Source organism: Brachyistius frenatus, unplaced genomic scaffold (assembly GCF_029030835.1).
Source record: "Brachyistius frenatus isolate BFR_SWC_R1_liver_20210118 unplaced genomic scaffold, ASM2903083v1 Contig_259, whole genome shotgun sequence".
Classification (NCBI taxonomy): Eukaryota; Metazoa; Chordata; class Actinopteri; family Embiotocidae; genus Brachyistius; species Brachyistius frenatus.
Genome location: NW_027210858.1, coordinates 305,069 through 321,553, shown reverse-complemented (window position 1 = coordinate 321,553; position 16,485 = coordinate 305,069). Strand labels below are relative to the sequence as shown.

At 46.5% G+C, this 16,485-nt stretch overlaps 1 protein-coding gene across 6 annotated transcripts; it reads right to left on the bottom strand.

Moving 5' to 3' along the window:
• Positions 1-2,846: 2,846 nt before the first annotated feature.
• Positions 2,847-15,167, bottom strand: LOC138634369 (sentrin-specific protease 7-like). 6 transcript variants are annotated; one of them, XM_069721254.1, is made up of 23 exons: positions 14,454-15,167; positions 14,038-14,139; positions 12,535-12,650; positions 12,124-12,209; positions 11,879-12,037; positions 11,240-11,322; positions 10,855-11,012; positions 10,452-10,776; positions 10,054-10,166; positions 9,503-9,592; positions 7,802-7,835; positions 7,414-7,614; positions 6,930-7,162; positions 6,784-6,848; positions 6,591-6,707; positions 6,365-6,487; positions 6,195-6,287; positions 5,465-5,541; positions 5,262-5,320; positions 4,762-4,805; positions 4,600-4,668; positions 4,358-4,508; positions 2,847-3,120 (listed from the first exon to the last, which is right to left on the bottom strand). In XM_069721254.1, exons 2-23 carry the CDS (start codon positions 14,123-14,125, stop codon positions 2,980-2,982), a joined length of 2,625 nt encoding a protein of 874 aa, XP_069577355.1. In that variant the 5' UTR covers positions 14,126-14,139; positions 14,454-15,167; the 3' UTR covers positions 2,847-2,979. The 6 variants fall into 6 exon arrangements, with proteins under 6 accessions (XP_069577355.1, XP_069577356.1, XP_069577361.1 ...); XM_069721255.1 differs by having other exon boundaries at positions 10,855-10,994; positions 14,454-15,162; XM_069721260.1 differs by lacking the exon at positions 14,038-14,139 and having other exon boundaries at positions 14,445-15,159.
• Positions 15,168-16,485: the final 1,318 nt, after the last annotated feature.

The following is a 16,485-nucleotide window of genomic DNA, read 5'->3' as shown; positions in this document are numbered from 1 at the left end:
GTGGTCATACCTCTGAGGAGGACGTAGGAAGTAATTGTACCTCTGAGGAGGAAGTAGGAAGTAGTCGTACCTCTGAGGAGGAAGTAGGAAGTAGTCGTACCTCTGAGGAGGACGTAGGAAGTAGTCATACCTCTGAGGAGGAAGTAGGAAGTAGTTGTACCTCCAAAGAGGAAGTAGGAAGTAGTCATACCTCTGAGGAGGACGTAGGAAGTAGTGGTACCTCTGAGGAGGACGTAGGAAGTAGTGGTACCTCTGAGGAGGAAGTAGGAAGTAGTCGTACCTCTGAGATGGAAGTAGTCTCGGTGGTGGGCGACGGCCTGGTCGAAGGTCTCCTGGCTGCACAGTTTCACTCCGCTGGGAAACAGGATGTTCCTTTTCCTTCGCGTCACGGCGGCGTGTCGTCGGTATCGGAGGTGATCCGAGTCCACGAGTCCGCCGCGTTGCTCCGAACCCGCCGGGCGCTGCCGGGCCGCATCTGTCGGACAGGGAGAGGACCGGTCAACCGGAGGACCGGTCAGCTGTTAATTCATCACATTTCAATAAGAAGTTCTATATTCCAATAAATCAGTAAAAACTGCTGCTTCTCTAATCTGCTTCAGGATCATCCGGCGGCCTTCCGGAGGGCCCCCAACCCCCGAGGTTCAGAGAGATCAATAAGCTGATGAACACCGAGCGGCCTCTTCCTACCAGAACACGTAGAACACGTATGAAGGAACCGACCTGTGTCCGTGAACACGACCCCCGTCAGCAGCGCCGCCCCGAGCGCCCACATCAGCAGCCTCCAACAGGTTGCAGACATTTCTTGACCCGCGGTTCCTCGTCGTGCTCAGCGTCCTCGTCCTCAGCGTCCTCGTCCGGCCTGCGGCTGCATGGCTCTGAGGAAGCGTGAGGACGCGGCGGCGAGCGGCTGCTCTCAGGTGAGCAGATGGGACTTTGCTGCCGAGGTTCTTTCCTCTTCGCTCTAATCCTATTTGTTAAGCTGCTGGAGTGGATGAGTGTCAGAGCCGCCGCTCCGCTGCAGCGCGTCACACTGAAGGTTCGAGTTCACAGGCTCCGCCCTGAACCGCTGCAGCTCCCCGGGGGGCGGCTCCCATGATGCACCGGGGGGGGGTCCCTGAAAGCTGGTCACTGTTTGAGTTGTTTAAACATGAAATTAACGGTTTACAACTCTCAACAACAACAAACAGGTTCTAAACAAATAATAATAATAGTCAATAGTAAATCAATAAAAGTGATTCTGACTAAATATATCTTCATTATAAACCACTGATCACCTGTTTGTTCAGTAAACAGCTAGGAGACGATCAATAGATTTCATTTCTATTGATCCGCTGTTTTCTACTGGACTTTTATTGACCTGAAATATTCTAAAAGTTAAACACTTTTCTTTCTTCAGAATAAATCAGACGAAGCAGAAACAGACGAACACGCCGAGAGGCACTAAAACGCAAAAAAATGAATGGACTTCTGCAGGAAAGCTGCATGTTGAATGTGTCAGATGATCCAGCAGCTTTTAAATCTCTCATCACATCTTTCTTATTCAGAAGGAAATTTCATTCACATTTATTTGTTGTTTTTTTAGGTTCAGGTTGATTATTTCCATTTGTGATGACAAACTGTCAATAAGAAAATGTTTCATATATAATCAATAAAAATAAAATATTCACCTGTATACTGTGAATAATATTATAATTAGTGTTCGTCAGTAATTATAAAAACATCATAAACTAACAGCTGTGAGGCCCCGCCCCCTCCTCCACTCAGACACCTCTTATTGGTTAACGGGATTAAAAGGAAGGAAACAACATACGGGTTTTTACTCCGAACGGTTCTGATCCGTTTGAACGGTTCTGTGTTTTAACAAGTCGACAGATGGGTCGATCTCAGACTGGATTCTGGATCCGGATTTCATCTGCATCTGGATTATTTTTAGGTTTAAGGAGGCTAAACCGGTCTAATCTGGACCCCCCACCGCTCAGAGGAGCCGGGGGACTCCACCAGTCCAGGACCAGACCGGGACCAGGACCAACGGAGGAACCAGATCAGGGCCAGACCAGCACTGGACCAGAGCCAAAATAAACCCAAACTGGGCCAATAAGAAACCGAGCGGGGCCAAAGAGGTGCTCCCGCATGTGGACCTGGTTCTAGTTCTGGGCGTGGTCCGGAGTCCCAGCTGGTTCAACATGGGAACCAGCAGTTGCGTCACTGTGGACGTCTCGGGTTTCCCAGCATGCACCTGTCCTGGAGGTTTTTAATGAGTCTAAAAATAAACTTTTATTTTGTTGTTTTCCTTTATCCTGTTAAACATTTACCAAAATAAAAGTGAAGGTAATTATGACTGTGTTACTGATGAGTAACCGACCCATCAGAACCAACTCAACTACCCATCATTACATCATCGCTGTTCATCTGACTGCTGATCCTTGTTTTGTCTCTAACGTATGAACAGTCCTCCGGCCGATGGCCGCCCCCCCCGGCTGATCCACTTAAGCTGCTCTAAGCTCATTGGTCCTCACCAGGGGGGCGGTCCACTAAAACCCAGAGATTACCCAACCAGACCACACACACACACACACACACAAACACAGACACACACATACACATATACACACACACACAAACACTCACTTCAGGTGACTTCCAACTGATTAACCAATAATTCATCAATTGAACACCTGGCTTCACGATATTCTTTCAAAATAAGAGCTGTGCTCTTCTGAAAAAAACCCACTTATTTTGTGAAAGAAGTGAAAACTTTTTTCATAAATACGTAAATTATTTGTTTACTTAATGTTTAAAAATACTATAATTGGGAGCCAGTTTCAAAATAAGAGCCAGACTCCACAAACATTAAATAAATACTTTAATCATACAAAACAGGAACAGGAAGCAGAAGGTGTCAGTTCGACCTTATTTACATTCACAGGAACCAAAGCCAACATTTTATTGTGTAAATCCGTGACAGGAAGCAGTAAGGACTCACGGCGGTTCGGCGGCACTGAGCTGCCGCCGCTGCAGCTTCAAGATCAGACTCCGGATTTCCTCACGCTTCTGTCGCACCTGCTGCCGTGGAAACCAGCCGTCCAATCGCAACGGGAGGTCAAAGTGCACCACCGGGTTCTGGGGAGTCAATCAGAATTTTCAGTCTGGATCGATGGATCTATAGATCGAAGGATCGATAGATTGAAGGATCGATGGATCCATAGATCCTGTTCGCTCTTTAGAAGGTGCATTAATGAACAAACAGATCTTCAGTTTGTGTTCATGAAGGGAATCAGTAACTATCGGAATCATTAACTATCGGAATCACTAACTATCGGAATCGGTAACTATCGGAATCACTAACTATCGGAATCGGTAACTATCGGAATCGTTAACTATCGGAATCGTTAACTATCGGAATCAGTAGCTATCGGAATCAGTAGCTATCGGAATCATTAACTATCGGAATCATTAACTATCGGAATCGGTGACTATCGGAATCGGTGACTATCGGAATCATTAACTATCGGAATGAGTAACTATCGGAATGAGTAACTATCGGAATCAGTAGCTATTGGAATCATTAACTATTGGAATCAGTAGCTATTGGAATCAGTAACTATTGGAATCAGTAGCTATTGGAATCAGTAACTATTGGAATCATTAACTATTGGAATCAGTAACTATTGGAATCATTAACTATTGGAATCAGTAGCTATTGGAATCAGTAACTATTGGAATCAGTAACTATTGGAATCAGTAACTATTGGAATCAGTAACTATTGGAATCATTAACATTATTGGAATCATTAACTATTGGAATCAGTAACTATTGGAATCATTAACTATTAGAATCAGTAACTATTGGAATCATTAACTATTGGAATCAGTAGCTATTGGAATCAGTAACTATTGGAATCAGTAGCTATTGGAATCAGTAACTATTGGAATCAGTAACTTTTGGAATCATTAACTATTGGAATCATTAAGTTTTGGAATCATTAACTATTGGAATCAGTAAATATTGGAATCATTAACTATTAGAATCAGTAACTATTGGAATCATTAACTATTGGAATCAGTAGCTATTGGAATCATTAACTATTGGAATCAGTAGCTATTGGAATCAGTAACTATTGGAATCATTAACTATTGGAATCAGTAGCTATTGGAATCAGTAACTATTGGAATCAGTAACTATTGGAATCATTAACTATTGGAATCAGTAACTATTGGAATCAGTAACTTTTGGAATCATTAACTATTGGAATCATTAAGTTTTGGAATCATTAACTATTGGAATCAGTAAATATTGGAATGGGAGCGTGGTGGTGTGGGAGGAGTGAAAGTGGGCGGGGCCTCCAGGTGTGCTCACCTGCAGGAAGCTCTCCACGTACTGCAGCAGGAAGACACCGCAGTCGCTGCTGTTGTCCTGTTGAGGAACTCTGCAGCTGCAGCTACGCATGCTGTCGGCCGAGAACAGACGGTGACTCCGCCTCCGCACCTCCCACTCCACCTGCAGGTAGCTGAGCACAGGGACATCGCCATGACCTCTGACCCCTCACACACACACCTGCTACAAGTTCACCTGGTGCCCGACTTCATGTAACAACTCACTCTCTGAGCAGCCGGCACACGTTCTCATGGTACGACAACTTCAGGGAGTCCATGACCAGGAGGCACGGCCTGCAGACACACAACACAGTTACACAACACACACAAACACAGTTACACAAAAACAAACGAGCAGAAACATGGTGATAAGCGTCTTCGTCTAACCTCTTCATCACGGAGTCCTTGTAGCAGCCCAGTTCACTGCAGTCCTGAAACACACACACACACGTCTTCAACGTATGTATATTTATTGTATATTTTACCTCATATTTACAGTATAATTTACTTTATATTTACAGTATATTTACTGTACATTTTACTTTATATTTATAGCATATTTTACTTCATATTTATAGTATATTTTACTTTATATTTACTGTATATTTTACTTTATATTTATAGTATATTTTTACTTCATATTTATAGTATATTTTACTTTATATTTACTGTATATTTTACTTCATATTTATAGCATATTTTACTTCATATTTACTGTATATTTTACTTTATATTTACTGTATATTTTACTTCATATTTATAGCATATTTTACTTCATATTTATAGTATATTTTACTTTATATTTACTGTATATTTTACTTCATATTTATAGTGTATTTTACTTTATATTTACTGTATATTTTACTTTATATTTATAGTATATTTACCGGCGGTTGCTGCAGTCTCAGACTGCTGTTTGGTTTTCCTGCTGCTCGCTGTGATCCACCTGCAACACAAACACAGATTGATGCCACCAGGTGTGTTAAACCCTCCAGGTGTGTTAAACCCACCAGGTGTGTTAAACCCTCCAGGTGTGTTGAACCCTCCAGGTGTGTTGAACCCACCAGTCTCCACCAGGTGAGCGGCTCACCTGCTCGTCTTTGGAAGCGGTCGTAGCGGACGTCCTGCTGTCCGGGGAAACACACCACCACCAGGAACCAGTGGGCTCTGCAGCACACATCACACGTCATACATGTTCTCAGATATGACGTGAAACATCACGTTACACACTACAACGTTTCAAAGGAAACGAGAGACAGATTTCACACACGTGGCAGAAACATCAAAATACATAACCTCAAAAATATGTTTTAAATGACACAAACAGGAGCAATGTGTTGAAAATATTGATGAAAAATTAGGAAAACATGAACACAAACAATAATAAAGGTGTTCCTGTCTGTGATTGGTCGACATCTCATTTCATTCCATGGCACCGGACACTTTTTATCGATCTTATTTCTTATATCTTATACACATTTGTAAATGTTTTCAAATTGTGTGCACTTTTTTCTTTGCTGCTGTGACGACCGAATTTCCCCCCTGTGGGATTAATAAAGTCAAATCCAATCCAATCCAGAGGTGTTCCTGTCTGTGATTGGCTGACAGAGGTGTTCCTGTCTGTGATTGGCTGACAGAGAGGTGTTCCTGTCTGTGATTGGCTGGAGGCTGCAGATGCTCTGTTAAACCCATTGAGCATCTCTGGGGACCAGCGGGCACCCGGATCAGAACCCGACTCTTTGTGGACCAGAATCAGACTCTTTGTGGACCCAGCAGAGGTCATGAAGGAGGAGGACCTCAGGAGACAGGAAGTGACTTACTCTTGATTGACAGGCACAAACAGGAAGTCTTTGGTGAAGATGTCCACGTGGCGCGTCCACGTCTTCACCCTCTGATGTCTCATCTGGCGGTCGCTGGAAACAGACAGGAAGACATCAAACTCCTGATTGGGGGGGGGGGTCAGTCGGTTTGGGGGGGGGGGGGCGCTTACGGGACAGAGGGGGCGTCGTCCTCTCCGGCAGCTTGCCGTCTGCTCAGCTGTTTGAAGAAGAAGCTGCTGAAGACGTGACTCCTCTCAGACACTGAACCTCCTCCTCCCTCCAGGAGAAGGAACCTGAGGACACGGGTGGGGATGGGAGGGATGGGGGGGGTTACCCAACTGCAAAAGGACTGTGCCAGAGGACAGAAGAAGGTCCTCGGAAGGTCCTCGGACCTACTTGAGGTAGAAGTCGATGATGACATCATTGAGGAACTCCCCGTGGTCCAGACAGGCCAGGTCCTCAGAGGTGACGGTGATGCGCCCCCTACAGGGAGCCAGCGGGTACTGGACCAGCCTGCAGACCACACTCAGGGTTAATCACACTCACTGGTTTGTGGTTCTGGTTCAGAGGAGACCAGGTCCTGGATTACCTTGTGGGCTGCTGCAGACCTGAGGTCAGACTGGACCGGGTCCTGCTGCTGCGCTGGACGGACTCCTGTCAGGAAACACAGCAGCTGGGTTCGGTTCTGAAGTTCTGCAGCTAATGGATAACGGCTAAAGAAGGAGCAGGTCTCACCGCTGAGTGTCCCAGGAGTCGCAGGAGGTGCTGGTCCAGAGGAGGAGGACAGCTGTGCAGGAGCAGCAGCCCGTCGGTCCAGTCCAGAGGGGAGGCCGGGCCCCTGGAAGAGGAGGAGGGGGAGGAGCGGCCCGACTGGTACTCCTCCATTTCCAGCATGGAGGCCAGCAGGACTGCCTGGAGGTCCGGGAGCTGCTCCTTCAGAACCACCAGGAGGAAGGAGCACGGCGGACCTGCAGACGGGAGGACCAGGACCGGGAGGGACCAGGAGAACCAGTACCAGGACCAGGAATACCAGGAGAGACCAGGTGGGACCAGAAGGACCAGGAGGGTCAAGGAGGACAAGGAGGGACCAGGAGGGACAGGGAAAAGCAGATGAGTTTTCTAAGTAAATAAATGTCTGATGCCACGGACACGTCAAACTAAACCAGGTCAAAGTGGACCCATGTTCTGTTGTGGTTCTGTTGTAGACCTATTCCCTTACCGCGGGCGGCGCCAGCCTGGACGACCAGCAGCTCCCTCTGCAGCAGGTTGGCCTGAGCGTCCGTCACCCACAGGAAGAGCAGCGAGGGGGCGGGGCCTTCCCAGCCTGCTAGCAGGGCCCCGCCCTGAGCCACGCCCCCATCCCAAAGGCCGTACCCCCGAACCTGAGAGGCCACCACCATCACCTCGCCGTCCTCCGGCCCTGAAGAGGAAAAGAGGTTCCAGATTAACCTCCTTAGTGTTTGGTAAACAGTCACCGCTTTCAAATTAAGAGTCACGGCTTTCAAATTAAAGCAACGACTTCCAAATAAAAAACAACAAAAAACATGATAACTTTCCAGACCTGTTGGTGAATGAATCTAATTATATTTTGAAAAACTGACTTTTACCTTTCAGAGGGAATGTGATGCCGTTTTCTGTGATCTGGCAGAAAGACAAGAGAAACATTCAAACTGAGAGACGCTTCATCAGGACAGAAAAGTTTAACGTGTTCAGATGTGAAAAGACGGTTTATCTGAGGGGAAAACGTCGGACCGACCTGGTGCAGGTCTGCTGACATGCTGACCCACTAACCTCCTCCCTCACGCTGTGTCTTAATTGCTTGTTAAAGGAAGAGATGTTAATGGTTTGCAGCCTCGCCGTTGCCATGGTGACGGCTCAGTGCGATTTAGCTGTTTTCTGACAGGGGGTTCAAGTTTTGGCTCAACTTGTTGCACTTTTGTTCCCGTTTCTACTTTACTTGTTTTAACACACACACACACACACACACACACACACACACACACACACACACACAGACACACACACACAGACACACACACACAGACACACACAAACATACACACAGATACACACATACACACATATACACACACACACACAAACAAACATATACACACACACACACACACACACACACACACACACACAGACACACACACACAGACACACACAAACATACACACAGATACACACATACACACATATACACACAGACACAAACAAACATATACACACACACACACACACACACACACAAACACACACACAAACATATACACACACACACACACACAAACACACACATATATATATATACACACACACACACACACACACAGACACAAACACACACACACACACACAGACACACAAACATACACACAGATACACACACATACACACACAAACATATACACACACACACACACACACACACACACACACACACACACACACACACACAGACACACACAAACATACACACAGATACACACATACACACATATACACACAGACACAAACAAACATATACACACACACACACACACACACACACAAACACACACACAAACATATACACACACACACACACACAAACACACACATATATATATATACACACACACACACACACACACACACAGACACAAACACACACACACACACACACACACACACAAATACACACAGATACACACACAGACACACACAAACATATACACACACACACACACACACACACATACACACACTAAAACAAACAGAGCCTGGCGCTCTGAGAGGAAAACACGTAAATTATTAAAAGAGTAGAACAAGAAACAGAAAGCTGCTCTGAGCCAATGAAATTGCTGTGTGTGTGTGTGTGTGTGTGTGTGTGTGTGTGTGTGTGTGTGTGTGTGTGTGTGTGTGTGTGTGTGTGTGTGTGTGTGTGTGTGTGTGTGTGCTGGAACACGACGTGGAAAAAGACACGAGGTTTGAAGTGTCGAAGTTGGACAGAAAACGCTGAAACGTCCCACATCGGTCGACTGGCAGCGAACGCACCGCAGTCTGTTAACACGCATGTCACACACGTGTGCTCCAACACATGGGGCTGGTGAGGCCCAGGTCGAGGGACAGGAGGCTCCTGAACCGGACCAGGTCCAGGTTCTGGACTCCAAGTGAACTGAGCGTTAACAACGGAGAGGTTGTTTAAACCTTTCAAAATAAAAGTTGTACATCTGTACAGCGTTTTTCTGTCCTTCAACATAAATGCGGATCATCAGAAATTCTGTAGCCTTCAAAGTAAAAGAATTTAAATGACAACTCACCATCATCTTGCCGTTGGCGTCGGCGCTGGTGAGGCCGGCGTGGAGTGAAGCGAAGTCCAGCTGCAGGAAGGACGGCGGCGGCGGACAAACCTGTCAAATGATACAGAGGGACACAGTCAACTCACGGACACCCAATCAGCTGATCACCGGACTCACCTGACCGGGCCCAGACGTGTTCAGACAGAATCACTTGATCCAAAGTGTTCCTTCAACTTTACGTTGTTTCCACGACATTAAAAATGTGTACGTTATTTATAAACAGGATTTTACGTTGATTTCCTCGCTGCTGTTACCATAGTAACTAAACTAATGTTCGTTTATTTACTGTTACCATAGTAACTAAACTAACGTTGGTTTATTTACTGTTACCATAGTAACTACACTAACGTTGGTTTATTTACTGTTACCATAGTAACTAAACTAACGTTGGTTTATTTACTGTTACCATAGTAACTGAACTAATGTTGGTTTCCGTGACAGCAGGAAGTTGGAAATGGTGTTTTCAGAACCTAAAATCAGAAACATGAACGAGCAATAAAACATTGAGTCACCGTCTCTGAGCGTCCTCGCTGGGAGTCCTCGTTTCTTTGGGATGTTCCCCGTGCTGCTTCTCCATTGGCCACGCCCCTCTCCCCCTCCCCCTCCTCCTCACTTGACAGCACGACTGAAAGCAGACAGACGCTGGAGCATTATTCCCTCCTCTGGGTCTGAAGGCTGTCGTCTTCAAGAACTAAAATCTTCTCAGAGTTCTGAATAACAGCAGAACATTCTGAAGGGTTAGACAGGAAGTGGAACCACCTGAATATTTTCAGATTAATGGTCTTTCACTGCTGATCAATAACAGGTTCGTTAACATCCTACAAAATAAAAGTTCTGATTATTTTTGATCGATCACTGCGGACGTCACTTCCTGTTTCATTCACTGGCTGACGGGTCGATTTGGACTCACTCGGTTCGGTCAGAATCGGTTTGGGTTTGCGGAGGCGGATCTTCGGGACGGTCGGCCTCCTCTTCTCTCTGAACTCCCTCCACCGCTCCCTCTCTGCCTCCACCCGCTCCAGACTGTGCCTCCTGTCGGCCGTCGTCCTCGGCGACGACTCTGAGGAGGAGGACGAGGAGGGTCTGCAGAGGTCTGAGGTCGGACCTGCTGACGGTCCGGTTCTAGTTCTGGACGGCGAGAGGAAGTCGTCCTCGGATGTCTGATCTGAACTGGAGACGGAGGGCTTCTTCTTCTGTGGTTTCAGAGGAGACTCGGGGGAACTTCCTGTGTCGCTCTGAAACAGACAGTCATTCACTCTGATCGGGGGGAGGAGGGATGTTCAAACATGAATCTCACAACCTTTGACCTTTACCTGCCCGTCAGCGCTGCCCCTGCTGGAGTCGTCTTTTCTCCACGTTTTGACTCCAGGTGTTGAAGAACTCAAACTCCCAGCATGCCCGTCACCTCTCAGCTCAGCCAGAGAGTCCAGTGCCTCCACGCAGATGCTCTGTCCTGCACCGATCAATGACTCTGATCACTACGATCAATAACTCTGATCACTACGATCAATAACTCTGATCATTACGATCAATGACTCTGATCACTCTGATCACTACGATCAATGACTCTGATCACTCTGATCACTACGATCAATGACTCTGATCACTCTGATCACTACGATCAATGACTCTGATCACTACGATCAATGACTCTGATCACGACTCTGATCGCTATGATCAATGACTTTGATCACTCACCTGAGGACACAGCGCCGCTCTTCTTCTGTGGTGGAGACAGACGCTCTGACAGAAGCCGGTCAGACGCTCTCTTAGGACGCCATCTGCTGGACAGAACAGGGAACTGCAGCTCAGAGACACAGAGGTCCACTTAAAAAACACTGAATTTAAATAAAACATCTGAGAAGAACCGGCAAAAGAGGACAAAACATTTAATCAAATCCTGGAAAAATATCAGTCAAATACCTGGAACTCTTTTATGCAAATATTATCTCCAAAAATATATATAGTTACATATCTGATCAAAATTGACTTCCTACTAAAATAATCCATTATAGAGATATTTGTAAAACTAGGTGTAAATTGTGCTAAAAAATTTGAATACAAAAATATGTCAAAACATTTCCGTATTATTTAGGAATCATTCATGAAAAATCTAAATACAAAGATTAAAATATGTGAAAACCTTTTTTAAAATATTTGCAGATTATCCTGTAAAATTCTGTACAAATATTTCTAAAACCTCAAAACTAAGAAGAAAATATCTGATGAACGTAACGACGTCACCACCTGAGAGTATAATTCTTAAAAACATTCATCAAAAAGTAGTAAATGATGGCAATGATAACAGAACATTTGACTTGAGCAGATTGAACTCACCCGTTAGAGAAACAGGCCGAGGACGGCTCCACCTTCTGTCCCTGCTGTGATTGGCCGCTCCGGCTTCCTGTTGATCTGTGATTGGCGGCTGATGCTCCGCCTCTGATGGGGCCGAGCATCGTCTGCAGGACATCTCTGAAAAGAGGCCTGCAGGTCGTCCTGAATGGAAACAACAGCTCATTTTATTTCAGGAACTTCCTCCGACTGTAATGACCACTGCGGCCTGCAGGTGGTGCTGCACACACCTGTGGAGGAGGTCTGTGGAGGAGCCCAGAGCGTTCCCAGCATGCATCCTGCCTGCTGCGCCTCTGCCAGGCTGGTCCCTGTAACCCTGTGAACCAGACACGACATGCTAATCTGTTATACCACCTTAACAAGGACCAACAGAGGACGTTCCACCTTAAAGGAGCCAGAAGACATTTAAAGAATTAAAACCCAGCCACATAAAAGAATAAAGGAACCAACAGCTTCCAGGTCAGAACCAGAACTCCTTCAACTTCAATAATACCACCATAAAGGACCCAACAATGAGACGCTACGAAAAGAGTGATACCACCTTAACAGAACACTTAAAGAACGTAAACAGATGAGTAATACCACCTTAAAGAGACAAACAGGTGACATAAATGACGTGTAGAAACAGTTAGTATTATCACCTTAAGATGAGGAGCAAAGCTTTGGAGGCGGGACAGTGGTGACTGCATGTGTATGTGGGCGGAGTCGGAGTCGGCAGGCCTCTTGGTCTTGGGGATTTTGAAGGGTGTTGCCATGGCTGCAAGACGCAAACAACTCAGACCAGACTTCTAACACAAAAACGCACAAAACTACGAAAGCGATCCCATCCACCCGCTGTCTGCGGAGCATGCAGTAACAGGAGAATGCTACTCCAAACTCCATTCAAAAACATGCCGTTTTTAGCTGGAGCTCATAAAACAGGAGTCTGATTATAGAAATTACAGTAAAATACAATTTCGCTCAAAGCTGCAGCGTCACGTGACTGTTCATCTTTTCTCTTGGACATTGTAAAAGCCTCGAAACACACGAAAAAGACTTTTAAAAGAACAAGAACTCAAGAAAATATACATTTTAAGGAGAACATCAATTTGTTGTCTGTGTACAAAACGACGCCGGAAACAAACTATAATAAAATATTATAGAGACGCTGTTTTCATAAACTTTTTTGTCGCGGCAAACATAGAAACTGCCTAATAATTTTCAATCAGACATTTTTCAAATGACGTTCTGAATGGAGAAAGCAACGAGCAGTTTCAGTGCTTTGCTCAAGGGCAGCTGAAGCTCAAGAATTAAGCCGGCAGCCTTGTATCGATACACAGACCGTCTGGCTATACTTCAGAAATAAATATATGTGTTTGATATCAAACTTGTGTCTGCCAGCTGCTGGGAGAACACAGGAAAACGACGACGCACCAAACTCCGTTCAAAAACTTTAGGTTTTTCAACGTGTCCTAAAAACGGGGCTTTGCTCGTTCAGATATATTTAGAGTCGTGTTTCTTTTATGATCTCGAGCTGGAATACAACAAAAAACAGAAAACAACGTGAACTTAGTTCACAATTTTTAGCAGTTTGACAGTTTTTTTCTGCCTCAGCTAAACATTAGCTTAGCGCGCTAACTGGGAGTCAGAGCCGTTTGTAAAAGTTCATATTTGTGCTCTTTTTAAACTCTTTGGTGGGTTATTTATGCCCCGAATTCTGCAGAAGCCTTTAATGATTCATATTAAGTCTTTACTCATCATCTCTCGGATGTGCACGTTTTAGTTCAGCCTGTAACACTTTAACAGGAATGTTCGCAGCAAACACGGCGGAGCTACGAAACTTAGCCGCATATTTTTGCAATTTGTATCTTCGTTGGTGGATTATTTGTGCGCCGAATTGTCCAGAAGTCCTTCAGGGTTCATATCAAGTCCCCATTTCTATTCTCCGGGGTGTGTACGTGTTTGTTTAGGCAGTAGAACATGAATAAGACGTTTCTTAACGGGGTTCCTGCTGGAGGCGGACATTCAGCGTCACTCTCCTCTCTGGGCTGAATTCTTCACTTCCTGATTACACGACACGTGTTCATCTTCATACCGCGAACAGAAGCTCACGGAGCTCCGAGTCTTCTTCACCAACCGAACGTCCTCCGGTGCAGCCAGCTCACCGGAGAACGACCCGGTAGCAGCTGCGCTCAGCGGGCCGCTGGCTGCCTTGTTGCGGTTAAATGTCGGTGAACTCTCCGGCGGGTTCATGTGGAGGAGACGAGCTGCCCGGCGGCTCACGCGACATCAAAACTCCCTAAAAGCGGTTTGTTGTTGAAGCGGAGATCCGGCAGCGACGACGGCGACACAACAACACGACGTCCGCACGGCGCTGTGCGTCATTACGTCATCAGTAAAGGACACTACAGTACTTAAAAAACACATTTACACTAAAGGGTGGAGAATGTAATTTGAGAACTAATTTTAAATAAATTATTCATGATTTTTTTTTCAAATAGGCTCCAATATAAAACTATTGTTTAAAGGCATCGACTGATTTCCACGTCATCACTGCTTCATAATCAATCACCTGTCTCACCTGGAGGCTCATCACCTGGAGGACTCGGTGTTTAGAGCTCCACCTGGCGGTCGCTGGAGGAGCTGCAGTCAATGCTGACGAGAACTTGACAGTAAATGATCGACATCTGGTTCAAACGGAGCTGCATGTTGTCTCGATGTGTCCACCAGGTGGAGACAGACGTGGAAATCTTGAGTGACGTCAATCAGAGGAGGAGGAGACACTAAAGACGTGTTGGACAGGAAGTGAGTCAGAGCGTAGCAACGAACGGTTTTAGTTACCTGCTGACGAGCAGGAGGAGGAGCGAGGGGCGGAGCTGACGACACGATGCCCCGCCCACATATACCAGGACCATGAACGAGCCACTTACCAAACAGCTGTGTTTGATGATGATGAAGAGGAGATGAAGATGATGATGATGAAATAATGATGAAAAGGAGGTGACGATGATGAAGAGGGGGAGGTGATGATAAGGAGATAATGACGAAGAGGCTGTCGGGGTTCGTTTCCATGACGATCAGCGTGACAGCTCAGTTCCTGTCACGTTGTTTCCTGCTCCGTCTCGGTGCCGCCCTCTGCGGTTGCCGTGGTAACCGGGTTGTGACCAAAAGCTGGAGGTTTGTTTGTTTGTTTGCAGCTGAACACTGCGGCCACTAGAGGGCGCCAACGTTTTTAAAAACTGCCACTAATCAATTATAATCAATAATCTGCGATCATTACAACTGGACCTTCAATTTAAAAGCCTTTTACAGCATGTTGACCTTCAAAATAAAAATTTGTTTATCAGAGAAAAACCGAATGTTTACTCCCCTGAAATAACAAAAATATTGATTGACATCCATACCAGAGTCCGTGGTTGTCATGACAACAGGGAGTCTGCTTCAGTGTCCTTCATCATCATCTTCATCATCATCATCATCATCTTCACTCTTTTCTTTTTCCTTCTTCTGTCAGGTCATCCTGAAAACATACACACAAAGAGACGCACACACACACACAAACAGAGACGCACACACACACAAACAGAGACGCACACACACACACAAACAGACGCACACACACACGCGCACACACACACACTAACAGAGACGCGCACGCACACACACACACACACACAAACAGAGACGCACACACACACAAACAGAGACGCACACACACACACAAACAGACGCACACACACACGCGCACACACACACACTAACAGAGACGCGCACGCACACACACACACACACACAACACACACACAAACGCACACACACACAAACAGAGACGCACACGCGCACGCACACACACACACAAGTGTGCCTGTCAGTCGACGCTCTGGGGGCCGATCGGTTTGTCAGACAGGAAGTGTGTGATTTATGTGACCCCGTAGATGTCCATTACCCTCCTCCTCCTCCCCATCCTCATCCTCCTCCCTGTCCTCCTCCTGCTCCCCCTCCCTCCTCCTCCTTCATTCTCCCCCTCCCTCATCCTCCTCCTCCTCGTCCTCCTCCTCCTGCTCCCCCTCCATCTTCGTCCTCCCTCATCCTCCTCCCTGTCCTCCTCCGCATCCTCCTCCTCTTCCTGCTTCCCCTCCCTCATCCTCATCCCCATCCTCCTCCTCCTCCTGCTCTCCCTTCCTCCTCCCTCATCCTCCTCCTCCTCCCTGTCCTCCTCCGCATCCTCCTCCTCTTCCTGCTTCCCCTCCCTCCTCCTCATCCCCATCCTCCTCCTCCTCCTGCTCCCCCTTCCTCCTCCCTCATCCTCCTCCTCCTCCCCGTCCTCCTCTTCCTGCTCCCCCTCCCTCATCCTCCTCCCCCTTCATCCTCCTCCTCCCTCCTCGTCCTCCTCCCCGTCCTCCTTGCTCCTGCACCCCATCCCTCCACCTGCTCCTCCTCCCTCGTCCTCTTCCTCTTCCTCCTCCTCCCTCCTCTTCCTCTTCCCCCTTCTCCTCCTCCCTCCCTTCTCTTCTTCCTCCTCCCTCTTCCTGCTCCTCCTCCCTCCCTTCTCTTCCTCCTCCTCCTTCTTCCTCCTGTCCTTCACTCTCTCCGTGGTCGTTTCTCAACTCGTC

What these genes read in the sequence shown, in the direction of transcription:
- LOC138634369 (XM_069721254.1), bottom strand. Translation starts at nt 14,125, where the DNA reads ATGAACCCGCCGGAGAGTTCACCGACATTTAACCGCAACAAGGCAGCC. An exon ending in GAGCGGCGCTGTGTCCTCAG is followed by an intron (nt 11,013 to 11,239) that starts GTGAGTGATCAA and finishes CGTAGTGATCAG; the next exon opens with AGTCATTGATCGGTGCAGGA. An exon ending in GGTCTGCAGCAGCCCACAAG is followed by an intron (nt 6,708 to 6,783) that starts GTAATCCAGGAC and finishes TGTGGTCTGCAG; the next exon opens with GCTGGTCCAGTACCCGCTGG.